At 34.5% G+C, this 20,399-nt stretch overlaps 1 protein-coding gene across 1 annotated transcript in view; it reads right to left on the bottom strand.

Annotated features, from left to right (window-relative positions):
• Positions 1–306: 306 nt before the first annotated feature.
• The window catches only part of B4GALT6 (beta-1,4-galactosyltransferase 6), a 37,227-nt gene continuing 17,134 nt past the window's right edge, over positions 307–20,399 (bottom strand). Inside the window, exons 2-9 of the mRNA XM_055704291.1 lie at positions 18,052–18,168; positions 17,573–17,686; positions 10,941–11,065; positions 10,307–10,423; positions 8,512–8,699; positions 6,084–6,206; positions 5,109–5,210; positions 307–3,931 (exon numbers count right to left, since the gene is read on the bottom strand). Coding sequence (XP_055560266.1) covers positions 3,784–3,931; positions 5,109–5,210; positions 6,084–6,206; positions 8,512–8,699; positions 10,307–10,423; positions 10,941–11,065; positions 17,573–17,686; positions 18,052–18,168 — 1,034 coding nt within the window. The 3' untranslated portion in view covers positions 307–3,783. The remainder of the gene's footprint in view (positions 3,932–5,108; positions 5,211–6,083; positions 6,207–8,511; positions 8,700–10,306; positions 10,424–10,940; positions 11,066–17,572; positions 17,687–18,051; positions 18,169–20,399) is intronic.

Here is a 20,399-nt window from a genome sequence, read left to right as displayed (position 1 = left end):
TAGAAGAGCCATTAGGAGATTCAACAGAAGAGCAACCCTATCTTGGAAAAGCATGCAAAAACATTGAGTAATTTAGCCTAATAAAAACAAAACCTGAAAGCATATGAATACCAATAAAGGGAAAACAAATTTTTTAGTCCAAGGCCTGATCCCATCTCAGCCTAACTTGACATATTTACTGGCCAGGTATCCCCTCCTTTTGTTGTTACTTTGAGGAACCCAGCACTAAAGAACTGAGCACTTTGTCTATAAAAAAAATACAAGAAGGTATGTTCTCCACAGAACCTTGGAATAAACAAACCAACACCATCTTTAGAACATTATATTTCATAAAAGACAATGATAAAAAAGTACAAACATTTTCATGAACAACAAAAAGCCGAAACTATGATAGTACACAGGAAATTCCCAGCATTTGTTTCAGTGCATTTTTCATTAAGCCTCTCTTACATACCTCTACAAATAAAATAATCTTAAGTACACTTCCTCTTGTTGATACGCAATGGATCCTTTTAATGTTTTTAAATAACTGGCTTGTTAGTAACCCACTACAATGCAGTCATTAGTAAACATAATGATAGAAAAATAGATTGGCAAGATCCAAGAAAAAAGTACAGTTTGCACTTGCTTTTCAATATACTGTCTATTGCAAAATGGATTTTATTATATTTTATATTCTACTCCTTAAATTTGAAATACAGCAAATGGGCTTAAAAGTATCTTAGCATATCAATCAGATTCCACTGTTAATATTTCTGTAATGTTTTTACTTGTTAATTTGCAAGACCTTCAGAATCTTGTAAAATACTACCTCTCTCTCTTCCTTCTCCCTCCATGCTCACTCCTTGAAGAGTTGTCCTTCATTTACCTTGTCAGCAATGCAAAAGCCAATGTGATTGGTTTCTCTCTGCGTTTTACAAGAATCATGAAAATATCAAAAGGAATGTGCACAACTCTTAAGCTCTGCATCGCATTTATTTTGTTTGAAGGCACTGTCTATGTTAAAATTTACTACAGAATAGTACTGAGTTCAAGCAGGTGGTATACAAACACTATTTTGATATAATTTAAGATGGCAATTTTTAAAACTTCCCAACAAAGTGATAAAAGGTATTTAGAGAAAAGTTTTGGTTAGCAATTTGTGATTTAACATCCATCACTTTGGGGCACCAAAATGTAAACTTTTTAAGAACTCAGCTATATGACATAATCCATTCACATATTGGTTTAAATCACATTTTTCTAAGACCATACATGATTAATCACTTAGAGCTGTAAAATTATATTAGTTCAGCCACAGCATATGTTATATAGTGTGTATATATGTATGTATCTATACATATATATGCATTAGAATTTTTTAAAATTGCACATTAATTGCACAAAATGCCTAACAAATGGGCACAAAAGCATGCTTCAGAAAACAGTATAGACCTACAGTACGAAAGGATGTTTCATAATCATAGGTGTTAAATTGTAGGTGAACTTGTACTGAAAACCAGGAATCACTTCAAAATTACATCAGGGACTTAAAGACTTATTCAACAGTTCTTAAAGAATTGTATTAGCCTATTATGAAATAAGACTAATTTTATTTTGAAGATATAATTGTTCATACAATGTACTATTTCCCCTTCATCCATATGGTTCAGAATATCCTATACACTCAGTTATAGAAAAATATATCAGGAGGTGATCAAACCACTTAAGCATGCTTTTGAAGGATGTTTTGTTCACTTTATGCGTGCTTTTTGTTATTTTCATTGCATTACATCATTCCCAAAGCATATTAGATTAACTGGTAAATTTTAAGGTAATTCCAATGCAGTTTAAAATAACCCTTACAATTGTTCTCAACTACTTAAATTAAATCATTACATTTCTACTAAATATCTGGGATGCCTACAACTAAGCTCATAACTTTCCTGAAGAACGGCTAAGGGAAAAATTTGCTGCTGGGATGTCAAAGAAATAAATGGTGTTCATGGCAAACAAACTCAAATATACAAAGCACCACACCATCTGTGGCAGCAGTTCAGGAAAACAACACACAGTAATGAGTTAAAGTTAGTATTCTTTGTCAACACTCTTACAGAACACTTTATGGATAAACAATCCTTATTATATGCCGCTTTCCATTCTTCATGGGAGCAGAAGTCAGTCTTTGGTTCCTAAAGAGTTAAGTAACTGTGACAAACAAAAGTTTAGTAGATCTTGGTCAATATCTTTGCATTAACATAGAAAATAAATGGTCCAGTCCTTTTCCTCAGTATTAACAAGGGATGTAAAAAAATATTAGGAAAAGATAATAATGCTTAGCAGTGGGATACTTTTAGGTAGCATAGCATTACAAGCAAACAGAAAATAAGATATGTTTTTCATTATAAGCCAAGGAAAGAGGCTAATTACTCATACATATAACACCACAAAAATAGAGAAACAGACAGGACCAATCCTTAGTGGGACTGTGCAACCTCAATCTCATTGAAAGTCATCGACTTGAGGATACTTAGTGCATCATAGAAGCACTCAGCACTCTACCAGAATAGGCCCTTAAGTAGCTATACTGATTAATATATTATGAGTGGAATTTTAAAAAGCACTTGGGATTGGCCTGCTTTCAGGTCCGCTTATGTCATCATCATCATCATCAGCGGAACAGTTTGACCAACACCGTGGTTCTGAAAACCCCACACTGCAAGCATTAGAACTATTAGAACTAAGTTTTATTATTTTCTTAAAAATCTAACTTTAATATTCTTCCAATGAAGACACATTTTTGGCTCTTCTGATTTTGGAGGAATAAAAGTGCTGTCTACTAGGATTTTTTTTAAAAAAGAACAATACCAAAATACTGTATGCACCCAGACACATTGTTTTAGGCATTAAAATCCCTGACATTGACACAAGTGGCACACTTGGAAACAGTTAAAGAGTTCCTGTAGATCATAATACGCAACAATCGCAAGATTTTTCGTAATACACATGCAATATGCATATAAATAGGTTTTAGATGGCAGGCAGGGTATCATACAATTTTGCTGGCAATAAATAAAATTAAAAGCTTTCTTTCTAGCAAGTTCATATATGAAATTGATTTTTTTTTTCTATACTGATATGCAGGAGGCCTAGAGCTCAAAACTAGTATAACAGTTTACAGTCATAGCTGGCCAACAATTAATATTTCCTTCATTTCACATAAGGTATAACCTTTTTTTTAAGCATACTTACATTTTACACTTGTTCTTTCATGCTAATAAAAACATTCCTATAGAATTCAAACAAGAACACACTCAAATACATACTGAAGCATAAAATATTGAGCAATTTAAAAGCAATGTACACACATTAATTTACATCACATATTTACAAAACACATTTTAAAAAGAAACAAAAGCATTCATTTAAATAGGGGGGGTGTGTGCAGTTCAGTATAAAAAAATTCCTGGAAGAAGAGGCCTCTGTCCCTACTTCCAGAGAAGCTACAAGTCTGTTTTCTGCAGTTTTATCTAGTTGAGTGGTTAAGATAGAGAATATGAAGAATGAAGGCTTCAACAGTAGTCTCATGCTGTAAACATCTGAGTGGTGGCTGCTGGCTTTTCTTTCAAAACAAAATGCATGGTACAGACAAACACTTCTCATCCCAAATATGCATCATCAAATGGTCAAAAATCTCTATTTGTAAGCTGCTGTTTGTTGGTTTTGTTTTGTTTTACAGTGTCTATTAGTAGCTTCCAGTGTTAAAAGTTCATTCTGGTAGGGTAGCTTGTCATTCCACTTCCATCAATAGTCTCTAACAGGAGCAAGTTCTGGTATGAGATTAACAGTTATATTTTTATACAATCTACTGACAAGTATTTTAGGAGTATATATTAAATTGTTCAACCCATCAATATACTGACGTTCTCTGGAATACCTCAGAAGTTTATATCTGCAGAAGGATTTAGAAGAAGAAAACATGAGAAAGATTTGCAAGAAGCAATTCAATTGATGTTAGGCATGACACTGTCATTTCATTTTGAAATATGCTTCACATTCTGAAACCTCTCAGCCCTCTGGTATTACCGAATTACCTAACTAAGCCTTAAAAGCAAGCCACTTTCTGTTTTTAATACACTTAAGATTTCTGTTCACATATACAAGTTAACATTAAGACTAAATAATTTTAATTTTGCTATAAAACTCAACTATGGAGCTTAGAGAAGATTTAAGAACCTTCAATGTTCATTGTACATTTAAATGCCTGAATTGTTTTTCATTTAATTCTTGAGACTCCTGCACTTGCAAACATTTCAATTTGAGGTGATTAGAAAAAAGTTCCTTCCTCTCCTCCAGATTACTGATGCATACATTTTAGTTTCATATGATGTATTTACTCACGTCTATTGTACATATGTATTTAAAAATTGTGAATAAAGCAAAATATAAAGATGTTCCCAGAAAGAGACCACCATTGATAACAGAATTGAGCAGTATTTCCAATTATGTGAAAACACATATCATAAACCCTTTATTTTACATTTCACATTCTAATTTTTAGGTCTAGCTCATCAGCTGCTTTCTGGTTGCTATTCCAATCTAGGGCAGCCAGAACCTACTGGCCAGTTAAAGTATTCTGCATCTTTGCAGCAACAGAAAGGAACCCCAAAAGAAGTTCATGTCAATGTAAGCAGGAAATTAGAAGACCTGTATCTCAGAAAATAATAAAATATGATGGAAGAAAGCAATCCTTGAGGAGTTTTAGAGTCTGTTTTCATGCAGGAGTCATTTTCCCCAGCTGTACTACTTCCTTTTGCAGAATATCCAAATTAACTAGCTAATGGAGCCCTGCCAGTACTAATGCGCAAACTATTAAGGAACAACATTCTGCATCAAAGATTATGACAATAATATCTTCTGACACACCAACTTGGTCTCTCTCACGGTTAAATAAACAGTATCTGAACAGCAAGCATAATGTGTTTAAGAAAATACAAAGTTTAGCACTAAAGAGGGAATAACACTGATAAGCACTGACTTCTTATTTGTGTGCAGAAGATTTGTATGTGTGTAAGAAAAAATTCTACATCTTTAAGTCTAATATTTGAACAGTTCTTTGTTTTTCTTACCGTCCTAAAAACTGGACTTCACCTCTGTGATGATGAGGAATGGATTTGTACTTCCCTAAATCTCCCTCTGGTCTCGTTACATTGTATCCAGCATAGTGAACCCTGCAGTATAATACATAAATATTTGTATGAAAAGTATTAAAAAGATGTTTTTACAAGTTACAGCAAAAGTTAAAAATATGCATCAAATCTTTCAAAGTTAAGTATTCCCATTCACTGACATTCTCCCCCTAAAAAGTCCCACACTCCTAACCCTACAACTAAACGATCTGGCAAAACCAGTGAAATGTGAAATAATAGTTTCATAATTAGTATTTCCTGCTTTGTTCTTAAAGCATAACAGCATAAAAATATGAAAATCCTAAGGAAAAAGAATAAAAGCATACAAGCTCTTCCTTTAAAATATGTCTCTTCATATATAAATTCATGCAGACACTGTTTCAACAGCTTAACTGGAACATTTTACACTCGTTTACTATGAGCAGTTAGTAATAGTGAGCATTGTTGTCCACTGTCCAATTTGTGACTGTCAATATAGTCACAACCTAACCCCTCTCTCAAACACTGCTCCTAGACAGCAAAGGTACTTAAACTCATTCTTACTCTACATGTCTGTGGGATGCTATTCCATTATGCTAGCAGCAAGAGAGATGTAACTTAAAATCAAAAAGCAACACATAGAAGACTAGAAGGAATGAGACTAAATACGCTTAATACTGTTATCTGTTGTTATATCCATTATTTGTTACAAGACCTCTCTCTTAAGAGCCTGTTAACTGTCCCCAGGCCAAGAAAAACAATCGTAATGCTTATCCCTTCAAATGGTATGTTCTGATATTTCTAAAGTGATCTCTTCAGAAATTTTAGGATTTGTTCATTTAAAACAAATTAACAACTGACAGAAAAAACACCTGATTGTTCTCAAAGGGTATACACCACAGATCAAGGAGAAAGACATAGGCACTGAACACGCACCTGTTCCAAAGATCATCATCTTCTCCACCCCATCCCCAAAATGCATTTGGAAATCCATTGATCTTCTTGAATTGTTCCACTGTCAGGCCACTTACACCACCGAAGAACTCATTGTATGGGAGACTGAAAACAAAAGACAAATTCTGCATTATTAGCTGAACTTACGATAGGTAGCCCTCCCTTTGAACAACACCTTTCCAGAAAACAAGAACCCCAAACTAAGGACACAAACAGATGCTGTATGTATTCACTAAGGGAGACTGGTTCACAGATCACTGGCATTAAGTAACATATGTAGAAGTTCAATAAAATGTTTGCAGTAGTCTGATTTGCATAAAAGGTACTCTTAAACTGTAGCTCACATTAGTGTCACCGCATGAAACAGAAGTCTATCACGTATTTCAGATGGCTGATTTAGACCCATAGCTGTTGTGTTAAGTGAAGCCCTCAAACGACTGTATTTTGACCCTGTTCAGCTGAAAGAACAGCTCTTTAAACAACTGAAATATTGCAAATCAGTAATGCATCAATTCAGTAATTTTAATTCATAACTATATTCTACAGAACTGTTGAGAGGAACAGTTTAACAGTACATATTAAACCACAGTGAAACACACACTTATTTAAGAAACAGTTTTCCAGTTTTTAGAAGTTACACTTTTGAATCAGAAGGATCTATAGGCTTTTTTGTCAGTAAGCATACAGTAATTACTAACACTTATTATTAAGTACTAAGCAGTTGGCCAACAAGAACAGCCACTATAGCTATATCACATAACATACTAAGGCCCAGGCAATGTGATTTCCAGTTCTCCAAACACTCTGTCAATCTAAATATAATAATAAAAAAAAATATTTAAGTATCTACATTTATTTCCATCAATATTGACTTGTACCCTTAAGCCAGAAGCTGCTGGAGTGAAGCGTGTTCCTATTTCAGAAACAGCACACAATTTCATCAAATAAAAGTAACCGAATATATTTCTCAGGAGATGCTTCCAAATCTGGGACCTTCAAGGAGTTAGGACTATCTACAAAAAGATTTACCATTGCTTAGGACACAATTGCCACACTGAAGGACAAATAACTCCAGAATGCAAGGGGAAAGAAAAAGAAATACACAGTCATGTAATTTCTGATCTCTGTGGAAACACAGGATTCAACCAAACCTTAACAGCTTTTGGGGAACGTTGTTACCATATATCCCTTTCAACACTTAACTGAAATAACAGGTGTTCTAAAAACCCAAAAGAACTCCAACCCCTGCCCCTGTCCCCCCAACCAACCAACCAAAACTCACCAACAACCCAAAAATGAACCCACCAACCAAAATTAAAAACAACTGGGGTATGACAGTTCATGGAACTGTTTGGGGTGTTTATTCATACGTATGTAAGTGTGGTACATGTGCACTTTTTTGTATATATACAAAAATATATATTTAATATTATATTTTATAAATGTGTACTTATATATACATCTATTTTGTAAATACATATTATGTAAATATTTATCTGTATTTAGACATTTTATAAATTTTTAGGTGTACATATAAATACACAAAGTATTTTATAAATACATATATAAACAGATGAAACCTCTTATATAATCAGGTGTGTTTATTTATATATTTTTAAACACATATAAAATCTTTAAAGGTTTGACTGCTGATTGGCTGACAACCTGAAGACCACACAGAGTCATGTTTTCAACGCATTGCTTTTGATCTGTCACAACTGACCAGGCTGTCAAGCTGATCAACTTCACAAATAAGGTTTCAGGATGGCAAATACACACATGTAGGATGCAATAAGCTACAGGTTTACATGAAGTCATTGGAAGAGTGTCATGAGACAGCAGAGTGTTAAAAAGCAAGTGAAACATCATTAATGTAAAATGGCAGAAGGAAAAGACAAAACTGCAGGACTCACTACATCCATCAAATATCAATAGTGACTGAATACAAGACACGAAATGGTCTAGCAGTAAGAAAAATCTTCTGTTTAAAAATCAGTACAAAGCAGAAATAAAGAAAAATTTTTCTTGTGGTAATTTGGTGCAGATTATCTGCTTAACCTTGTAAACAGCCACTGCAAAGTCTTATGTAGCAAAAGAATATTTCTAACAAGCAAGTTGTTTTTCCCCCTTGACACACGTAACTTTTTTTTTTTTTTTTAAGATCAACCTCACTGCAACAAGTTCAACACTGAAAATTATAAACAAAATCTTCACACTAGCAATATATCAAATGTAGACACTAAACTTAAATATTCCTTTTAATAACTAGATATTCATTTATGTAAAAGACATGGTAGGAGGCTGTTTTATTGGTTTCACCTACTTCATATACTGTCACAAAAATTCATACACAGTTTAAAGAATGTTTCTGGGTCTTTAAGAAACAATGTGAATAAAGCTAATTACTTACATGTACATATATTTGTCCAGCTTTGCTGCAAAATGGCGTGGCATTTCTCCACATCCATAATAATTTCGGTCATTTTCAGGTAAGTGATCCACATCATGAAATATTATGCAGTCCCAGACGGCATCTTTCATAGCCTCTTTGAAGCCAACATTAAAGAGCATTGCTCGATTAAAAGGTTGTGTACCTGTCTTCAAACAAAAAACAAAGAAGACATTGTAAGGATCAAGAAGAAAAAGAGAAAATTTCAATACTATGAGAAACACATCCTCCACAACAAAAAAAAAAGTCATTGACAAAGATGACTGTTATTCCACTGGCTAAGCAGAGCAGTAGCTCTGGTTAGTATCAGCTACATCAACCGTATTTTGTGATTTAGGAAGTCCAAATGTTCTCCCCTCTTACACAAAACTTAACGGCACTAGCAACACTGAAGTATAGAGATATGGGTGGTTTGGATTAATACAGCTTGACATTATGAGTTAAAAAAATACTGACATAAACTAAGAAAGAAACATTCTGTTCTGTTTCTTGTTAAAACAATCAACTAGAATAGAATAGACTATTTCAGTTGGAAGGAACCAACAATGACCATCTAGTCCAGCTGCCTCACCAATTCAGGGCCAGACCAAAAGTAGTATTATTAAGGGCCTTGGCCAAATGCTTCTTAAACAGTGGGGCATCAACCACTGCTCTAGGAAGCCTGTTCCAATGTTTGACCACCTGCTTGGTAAAGAAATACTTCCTAACTTCCAGTCTAAACCTTCCCTGATGCAGCTTTAGACCATTCCCACACATCTTATCACTGGGTACCAGGGAGAAGAGCTCAGCACCTCCCTCCCCACGTCCTCTCCTCAGGAAGCTCTAGAGAGCAATGAGGTCACCCCTCAACATCCTTTTCTCCACACTAAACAAACCCAGAGTCCTCAACCACTCCCCACAGGACGTGCCTTCCAGCCCTTTCACCAGCTTTGTTGCCCTCCTCCTCTGGATACACCTTTCTTGAGTTGTGGGCCCAGAACTGCACACCGTACTCGAGGCGAGGCCACACCAACACTGAACGCAGCAGGATAATCACCTCTTTTGACCAGCTGGTTGTGCTGTGTTTGATGCCCCCCAGGATGCGGTTTGCCTTCTTGGCTGCCAGGGCACTCTGCTGACTCACACTGAGCTTGCTGCCAACCAACACCCCCAGATGCCTTTCTACAGGGCCCCTCTACAGCCACTCCTCTCCCAGTTTGTACTTGTGCCTGGCTTTACTCTCCTAGGTGCAGAATCCAGCATTTCGACTTGTTAAATTTCATCCCATTAATCAAAGCACAATGCTCCTCTATCTAAATGCTTCTTGAAGGCATCCTGTCCCTCGTGAGAGTTAATAGCACCTCCCAGTTTGGTATCATCAGCAAATTTGCTAACAATGCGCTCAACTCCTGCATCCAGATTTTTGATAAATGTACTGAACAGAACTGGCCCTAGAATTGAGCCCTAAGGAACAGCACTGGTGCCTGGTTACCAGCCAAACGTAGCCCCATGTTTTTATCCTTGAAGACTTAAAAAGACAACAGATTCAAAGAGACTGTGATATCACATATGAAATACCAGCCTGTATTCGAAGCAAAGCAACCATGTATCCGGCCACTAAACTGGAGAATGGAGCTGAACTTTCCTTTTTCATTTTAAGTATTAGAACAGTGGAGTAAATTTTTAAATTCTGAATTCATTCAAATCTTGGTAAGAATATCAAATCTCTTTTTAGTAAGGAATCTTAAAGAGTCACCTTTCAAGTAAATGCTGTTACCTGTTCAACAACATAGAAGGCAAATTCCAGCCGCTGCTTCTGCAACATAGGTATCAGATGACGGAAAAAAATTGGAAGATGCTCATGGCGATTTCGAAAAGGAATAAGGATCGCCACCTTCAAAAAAATCAAATAGATTTTAAGCTACTATATTAGCATTTTAATTTCTAATCTTTCAATACAGATCAAGTTTCCCATGGCTTTCACAGGTTTTTCAACTTTTACATTTAAATTGGCTCTGTGTTTTACACTTTTGTTCCAGCTAAGAAAGAATTAGAATTTTGCTCAAACAATTAAAAAAAGAAAAAAAAAATCTGAGTAAAATATAAGTAATATTTTCCTTTTTTGTTCACTTGCTTCTAATTATACTTCAAGCAACACACACATAGGACAAGTTGGCATCCACATGATAAAGATGTTTAGTAACAACAGTTAATGAACCTCTGTAAGTTCTCTTAACAATCCATTTCAAGTTTTTTTCAAGCTTTAGTCTCTTCTTGAGCACAGATACATATCTTACAACATACTACATATTACATAAAATATATAGCAGTAAAAGACTGAGTGCTTGCAATGGTAAACTATTCTTACACACCAACAGGAAAAAAAACCCAACAGAAAAGTAGCATCTCACCTTCCATCGTGGCTTACAGTCTTTTGGTTTCCAGTGTCCTCCTGGTTTAATGTCTAAATCTTTTGAAAACAGTTGCTGAATCTCATCAAAACTAATTTCACTCATATTGACATCAATAAGGCCTCCTACAGAGAGGAAAAAAAATTAGTTACTAATTTCAATTAGGACATCAGATCTAATGTTACAAGGTATAGCATAGACAAACAGCATCAGAAAATTGTAGTTACACTACCTACAGATAAAAAATAAACAACTTATACTGCACTCTTAATATTCAGTTTTTACAGACCAAATTTCAGTATTTCCCAATATAAACATCCTTCAATAAATCCTATAAGCAAAATAATAACTTCAGAGGACACAAAACAAGCCAAGTCATTTGAATTCTGTAACTATTCCAGAAAATTAGCCACATAACAAAAATTAGTTTCAAGTACGTTTTTAACAATTTCACATCATCTGCACTACTGAACTGATACTTAAATTCTGAGTTTCTTCCTACCTGCACCTCCACAAAAAAAAAAAAATAATGCATCACTACATGCAACAAACTTCCTCCATTTAAATTCTAGGTAATAATGCACATTTCACATACAGCCTTCATCCACTAATTCACCACTGTCCACATCAAACCAATTTATAGTAAGTGGTTAGATTTGAGAATTACCACTGATAGAACTAATTACTCCAACGGGAAAAGCATTCATAAATGACCACTGATGAGAGTGGAATTCACTAAGATATTGAATAAATACCACAATATGTTACCAAAAAAATCATGTTAGTACTTACTATGAGAAAATATTTACACTTAGTTGATAGCTAAAAGTTGTCAGCCATTAGCTTATGCATGTATATAATTTCAAAATTGGAAATAATGTTTCACAGTAAATACCCTCAAAAGCAGAAATAGAAGGAATCATGAAAATCTAGGGAGAAGAGTAGTGTAATACTTAATAAACATAAGCTCAAGTTGTTCTTCAGCAATTACAATGCTAGATCGTCAAATAAAACTCTTGCAATAACTATCTGATAGACAACATAAAATATGCTACTTATTATTGTCTAAAAGGTTAAGTCTTTTGGTAAGGGTTGGAATTTTAAAGTCGATGAAAGAAATCACTCCCATTTTCTCCCCTGTGTCCATACCCACAAGACCCGATTTGCGTCCAAATGATTGCCTCACGATGTAACATTGTACTGATTAGCTATCTACATCTTTTGGAAAGACTGAAACTTTTGGAGCATACTAGGAATAAGTATTGCTTTCAGAAGGCAGAAGATACTGCAAGAGCTATTTTAGTTTTGGAGATGATTAAATGTCAAACTACTTGTAAACGTAGAAGGTAACTTTAAAAAAAAGGAAAATTATAGGAAAAAAAGGATCAAAACCAGCACAATAAAGAGATTTTTTAACAGATTTAAACAAACCAACTTTGATTATTTTAAAAGAAAAAGGAATTATACAGAGCTTTCAATTAAAAAAAAAAACAAACAGAAAAAAAACCAACAACAAAACTTAGATTATCATTATGGTTGTATCTGAAACTCTTCAATAACCTGAAAATGAAATCTTACAAAAAGCAGAAACAAAAGCAATCAACAAAGGACCAGTATATAGAGTATAAACATGTACAAATTAAATTTAAAAAAAATAAACCATTAAATCAATTTCAACTATCAAGAGACAGAGAAGCAACAAGAGACTTTGTTTATTTATAGAATCTAATAGGAAAATAAATAAAGGTCAATTAGTATGAAAAGAAAGCAAGCAACACATGGTGCAAAGGACTGCGCTGCCTTAGACTCCAGAGAAAAGTTTAGATTTGATCAGACTTTTAGAGAGTTTAGAAAAAAAACCCACAAAAAAAAAAAACAACAACAAAAAAAACCCCAACCCACAGAAACCAAGGAAAAAAAAAAAAAGGAATGGTGAAACAGCATTCATATAAGGCAGGTACTTCTAACTTGATGGGACATGATGAAAATCCATCCAGACTGTTTAAAAAGTTGCTACAGTAAACCATGACATACTGGTACTATCAAAAGTACACAAGAGATGGATAAACAGAAATCAGCAGTATTCTCCTGTCACTGGTGGGAGGCAGAAGGCATCTCAGTAAATGTCTGGCCTTAGTATTCACTACTTCCATTACTGGCTAGCATGCTGCACAAAACATTTATACAATCCACAAAAAAAGAAAGCTGAGGAAGCAGAAAGAATTTTGAAGAACGGAATCAGAAAACACAGTAATGTCAACAAATCAGATACATACTGAAATCAACAGAGTGAAATTAATTTAAAAAAGTATGGATTGTTACTGAAGGAGAAATGAAGCATACATGCACTAAACAGGAAATACCACGCTATACTGCAGTATACAGAAAGATATTTTGATGGTTTATAATGGATCTCTTATTAATATGGGACAATAAAGTGAAATGTAATTGCATAGAAATCACAAATTTCTTTCTTGAGTACATTAATGGCTGTTATATGAAAGACAGAGAAGGTAATTACTAGTTTGGTTTGTAACCAGGGTTTTAGCTGGTTATGATGCTTCAAAATGATTTCAAATTACAGTACAAAAATCAAGAACAAGAGCTTTAGAATCTATGTAGTCTAGAAAGGCTGAAAGTACTGGTTCAGCTACAAAGGAAGAGACTGACGAAAAAGTAAGTCTTTTGAAGACATAATAATTTGGTACATAGATGGTAACCAACTTTCTTCCAAGCATCAAGGCAGGCAAGCAGAAATCCAACTAACTTGCAGTGGGCTGAAAGCAGGTTGAGTATTAGGAAAAGCTTAACTATTCATTTGAAGGACTAATACAATATATTACTTGTGGGGACAGTAGAACTTCCTCCACTGATGACTTTTTTTGTGTGTGTTTAATACAGAATAGATTTTTCTAACATCTATTTTAAATGGTTTAGGTACATTCAATCACAGTGTACTGAGATGATCACACTGGAAGATCTGGGTATTTCTTATAGCTCATTAAGAGCCAGTTCTTAAGAAAACCATGAAGTGACTGCTTAAAAATTCTTAACATGAGGGGTTTATTTCATATAACTGAAAAAACTGATCTGCTTTCCGTCTACCTCTCAAGTCAGTGTTAAAATTATGCTAATCAAAGACACGTTTGTACTACTACTGTCTTGAACTAGAGGTGTCTTGCTTATGAATTAGCACAGCAGTGCTCAACCAGTGGGTTATAACCTGAAAGACTGAGTCACACACAAAATACCCTGGTTAGTCCTATTGTAAGAACACATGTACTTGGGACAAGACATGATTATACCATACTCCTTTCACGATACAAATCTGGAAAGTTGATGTAAAGAAGAGTAGTTGACTTCTGTAATAACCTTGGACTATTAAGCAGGTCAAAATAGATGTCAGTCAAGAAGCTTTCTTCCCTGGCTATCTCAGGACCACCTACAACATTTCACTGCATTAAATAATTTTCAGAAACTATAATCTAATAAAATAGATTTAATTAAATACATAAAATGATGATTAAAAAGGTATACACGAAAAACAAACCGTGAGGCATACCTCTCTTTGCTAAATAGTAACTTATCCAGTTATCCAGTTAGATATTTCCTATTAAAATTATGATTTCTCTATCAAATTAAGCAGGACAGAATAAGTACAAAGAGATGGGGAAAAAAAAAAAAAACATAAAAAGAGAACAGTAATAAGGGAACCTATAGACAAATTCTAGTAAAGTTACATATAGCCAATAAGGCTGATAGCAAAGATGGCAGAGTAGAATGCACTCCTACTATAGCAATTTTAAATACTTGTCACTGCAAACAAATCTGCATCAATGATTTAAGATAACATTCTATAAGAAGGCTGACCTATTAAGTACCTTCTAACTTGTCTCATCCCTCCACTCCGGGACAGCAAACTAATACACAAGTGGAACTGGCAGCAGAAGTCCATACAGCTTTGAACTAACTAACCTGGCAGAATTCAACTGCCAGATACTATTATATGCATTTTTCAACGAGCATAATCATCATTCTTGTTTCTCTGGTTATCCAGAGTAGGCATTTTTCAAACTTTTTATCTGTCTCCCAAAGTAGCTAAAATATTTACTATTGGAATAATTTAGTTTTATTTGTTTACATGTGCAATATTATAGAAATGAACATCCACATGATTTTTAAAGTCGAACCCTGTTTCTGGAGGGGAAGAGACTGAAATAAGGAAGTAATCACACTGTGGCTAACTGTAACTTGGCTTAAGACAGTTTTCTACATGATTAAGTTTATAAGCAACAGCAACTGATTTATGCTCTTGGCTCTATGTCTGTATATTTATGATGTAAGAGACAAAGTTTAGAATCTGGAGGTGCTGAAAAGACAGATAACAAGCACTGTTACTGTACTCTTCACTGGAGAAACTTCTCTGTTGGGATTAAAAAAGAAGTTATAATAGAACCTAGATTAGCCTAATAAAATCCACTAGTTTTCTTTGAAGAAAAAAAGATCAGCCATTTAGTTTGGCTGGCAACACTGGTATGATATGGAGCTCAACTGCTATAACAAATATTTAATTACTTGCTCATTGCTGAGTGACAGCACACAGCTTAAGTCAGATGTTAGTTCAAAAAACAAGAGGTTAGAATTCTGGAAGGCATCACAAGTATCTCCAGAAACTTTCAAATTTTCCCTCTTACAAATCAGTAGTTTACTTGTTTGATTTTAAATACAGCAAGTAAAATAAACATGCTAGCATAACAGATACTGCCAGATACTAATGATGTGTCACTTCTAGTAACATATTTACACTTATTTACAGAGAGTTGTTGATTCTTCTCTAATTGGTACCTTCTGACACCAAATGAGACTTTCCAATTTAACTGATTAGTTTTGAGATCTATACTTATGCCACTATTGGTTCTTCACTCAAAAATATTGTCTCTCTACAAAACATTTTCTAGAACTGAAGAAATTCTGTGGATTACTGACTCAAGTTATGATTTCTTCCAAATGTAAAGCACAAAAAAACCATTTATACTTAATCATCCCTTGCTTCCTACAACAACTCTGATAATACAACAACAATTCCTAACATTAAGAGAAAAAAAGCTGAAAACTCAATAGCAGTTTCTAAGAAGGAATTCTGTTTTAGCCAAGGGACTGCAATTTTATATAGGTTAAATATAAGAAATATCTCTAACAGCAAAAATCAGTGGTGAAGGTCAAATGGTAAAGCAGTCACCACCAGCAGTGATTTGCCTCTTTCTTTTTAATATTCAAAACTGATCTCCTACCTAACACTTCTTGATCTTTAAGGATAGGTTTCTCTACAAGCCAGGAGAGCAAACCGCCCAGAATTTTGTCTGAGTCTGAAGAATGGCAAGTCTGCGGGAAAGGGGAATTCACACGAAAATATACAATTCTTAACAAGAATTTTTAAGAATATTCCCAAATAAAGCTCTACTTTGTCTACACAAAGAAAATAAAAAAGTCATGCCGACAGCCTTTTGGCCACATTATTCAGTCAGCTTAAGGACACTGAATTACATACAATCATAGAGTGGTTTGGGTTGGAAGGGACCTTAAAGATCATACAGTTCCAGCCCCCCTGCCACAGGCAGGGACACCTTCCACTAGGCCAGGCTGCTCAAAGCCCCGTCCAGCCTGGCCTTGAACACTTCCAGGGATGGGGCATCCACAGCTTCTCTGGGAAACTTGTTCCAGTCTCTCACCACCACAGTGAAGAATTTCTTCATCATCAAGGAACTCTTCCAGTTTTGTGTAAAGCAGTTTGTGTAACTGCTTTAGTTGTGCAATACCTGCTTATAACACCTTCTACATACACTGGTATACTGCTACTCAGGACAGCTGTGATATTACAAGTTTTATAAAAACCCAGCAAACCCAAACAGCAATGCTACTCAAGTACTCAGTTTCTTATTTCTGCATGATTCCTCTGCAACTAAACACTTTCAAACAAAATAATTAGACGTTTAGATTCTAGGCTTAAAGATGAATTAAGTTAGGTTACCTAATCAAGTTCTATTCAATAGCTTGGGATCTTAAACATCTGGATTTCACAGGTTATTTTTAAAATTTCCTGATAATCACAACTTTTCAATTGCTATATAAGTACTCATTATGACAGGGCTTTAGCTCCTTTTTACCTCCATTAATTCTCACTTCACCATCTTATTCAGTTTCCTATATATTGAGGTAACTGTGACTAGCTGATGAAGATTTGAGAACTAGTTTCTGACTCATGAATCTTTGTATTAGGAATACCATTTCCAAAAAGCAAATTTTTAACTATTTATCAAAATATGCAACTCCGAATGCGTATTTTATATAAAGTTAGAGTATTCCTACATATTAATAAAAATATTTAGTATGTAATTTATAGAAAGTAAAATTATTTGTAAATAAAATTTAAAACACATTAGGTGATTAGTAACAATAACTGCAGGCAAAATTCCGCTAAGTATTATTGTCCATTCTTAGATGTATTTTATTCATTATTTTCTGCTATATATTTCAACTCCTTACAGTTACACTTTGCAGTAAAATAATTGCATTTCCTTTTAAGTACAATCCAATTTACGAGATAAACATTAAGGGGTCAGCTTAAAACTTACTCATGTAAGGCAGCTTCTCTGGACAAGCCTGGTAAGGAGAGTAAGTGAAGTTTTCTGGAAGATACATTGTTGTTTGAGCAACACAGTCACTAGAATTGTTTCCTTCAGGATAATCTTAAAAAGAGGAATTGATTTTTGAAAAACCTATGTTATACACTGAATTTGTAACACACCATCATGCAGGTGAGAGCATTAACTTTGTAAGTAACAAATTCCTAGCCACATGTTAAAAAAAAATATTACTATTACCACACTAAAGGAACAATAATTAAATTAAGAAAACTTTGTTACAGCTATGACAAATATTTCCTACTAAAGTGAACTGATAAACAGTAACTGTCTGGCCTTCACACCAGTTACAGAGAAGTAGCACTTGGGTCTAGGCTTTCAGTACCAAGACGAGTCATTAAGGTTTGGCCATTTTTATTTTTTTCCCTAATAAAACTCTTATAAAAATGAAATTAAATAAATATTCTTACCTGTGCCATTCAGTGTGGTATTTTTGTTAGTGTACAATCTGATCATGTGTCCTATTGTTTTTACATTTTCTCTCAACATTATACCACGAGCTTGTACCATGAAGAGATACGTGTTTGCTGGTAAAACAAAAAACAATTTTGAATTTGAATTACAATAAGGTACTTCCAAATTATTTTAACATCCATTTATAACGTGTTCAATATTTGTTGCTGTGTCTGAATCCATGACTGGTGAACATTAATCCTTCAAGATGAGGAACCACAGAGAGTAAAACTTAACAGCAACAAAACAAAAGAATAAAATGGGTTCATAACGACAGGCCTATATGAAAACCCAAAATTACAAAATGTCAATACACATTATATGACTGTCATTTCTCTTTAACTTACAAAAAGCAACTGACAGTGCCAAGAAACAATCAAATTTATCTATAAAAAGGTTGTCATACGTAGATACATCTCTCATATACATCATAGAATATAGGACAAAAAGCGTCTAGAAAGTATTTCAGTCCCACAGAACAGTCCCTCTTTTTACTCATTAGTTGACACAACTTTCAGTCAAAATGTACTGCTACTCATTCACCCCCAACAGCTGTTTCATTATACAACTGCTACAAATCACTACCAATCTCCAAGTATTAATGTTTGATAATTATATGTGGAGTATTTATTACAGGCATCAACGGTGAGTAAATCATCATTCTGAATAATTAAGCAACTCACTAACAACAACTGCATGAAGTAATTCCCTGTCTCAGCCTTGCACTCAAAGCCCCAACTCTGATGTCAAGACAATCCTTTGCCTGAACAGAGTATGTTAGAAAAGAAGCTGCATGTATATCTGAGTAAGCAAACGTCTATCCAGGACTCACAGAGCTCAAAAAATAATGTACAGGGAAGGGCAAATTCTTGGCAGAACAGTTTTTATGCTGATTAGCAAAAAGAATCAAAAGGATCATCTGTCACTTCACCTGTGCTAAGCACCCACTTGTCTGGCAGATATTTGGCTCACTGTAACTAGTAACCACCCTAACCAAAAAGGGCTGTGAGACTTTGGAGGAAAGAACCAAACAGAAAAGAAAAACAACAAATTAATCTTAATCTGGCCTGAAAAGATTAAAGAAAATTACAAAATTATCTCAGGAACTCCATCAGGTGACCCAGCACCAGTGGCATGACACTAACTCCAGATCAGTTAATATCTTCTTACAGCCCAACACAAAGAGACTAGAGCTACGGAGAACTGTTTATAAAGGACTGGGCATTTCCAGAGGAAAATACAGGGACTAATTCCACCACATTAGCAAACAATACTACTGACACTCACAGAGATACAAATACCAACAAAATCTTTTAAGGAGTATTATTTGCAAATTCTACAATAATATTTTTGTTTTTAAAAGAATGAATGGAGGGGCTCTCATGGCCTTCAAAGAACTCCTTATTAGAATGAAGAATATTATCACTAATAAGACAGGCTCTGAACATGTCAGGTGCTATGCGTGGTATGTAGTTCTCAAACTCTTAGCCAGCATGACTAGCTACTTTGATTAACAAGAGTTTACACATGTGTAAAAGTTACTCAGCTACTTGGATCCTGAAGTTGTCTCAACATCCTCATGCCACTAAAACAGAAAAAAAAAAAACCCAAAAAAAAACCTTGGCCTGATAACACAGGAAGGAAACCTAACAAGAATGATTCCTACTGGGATCTAAGGCAACTGGATCCAAGACAACAGATAACATTCATATTTCCTTACAGAAAACCTGCACAAAAACTTCTTGAATTTTCAACCCAATTCACTGTAAAGTAGTACTTTGGGGTTCTAATAATTTTCCTATATTTGTAGTTTTCCACTCAAACTCTGATTTTTTAGGATTAAAATGATGACATCTGTCTGTATTAAACATTTCCATTAATCTGTACAATTCTTGAGTTCACAGCAAGTTACCTACTCAAGAAACCTCCTTCTTTAGGAATCAATATAAAAGCAATTTGATCTGTTCCCCCCAAAACAATCATTTACCTTCCATTTCAAAATTCAAGACTACCCTGAAAGTAAAACTAAGTCGATTTTTGCCTTTCAAATAGGAAAAAAATTTCCCATATAACAAAGAATTACTTTATTCAAACTTTCAACATATTTTCAATTGGTATCCACCCTTCTTTTTTCTCCATGTATTACTGTACAGATCTTCTCTTCAATATCTTCCTCTTCCAACACTAAAATAATGTTCTTTTTCAGTACAAATCAGTTAGTAAATACTGACTTCAGAGATAACGTCCAGAAGATTGTGCTATGTTCTCCCTTTTAACGTAATACCAAAAGCCACTTATTTTGAGT

This window comes from Falco cherrug, chromosome 3 (assembly GCF_023634085.1).
Source record: "Falco cherrug isolate bFalChe1 chromosome 3, bFalChe1.pri, whole genome shotgun sequence".
Classification (NCBI taxonomy): Eukaryota; Metazoa; Chordata; class Aves; order Falconiformes; family Falconidae; genus Falco; species Falco cherrug.
The sequence above is the reverse complement of the archived record's forward strand: the minus strand, read 5'-3'. Positions and strand labels throughout refer to the sequence as shown.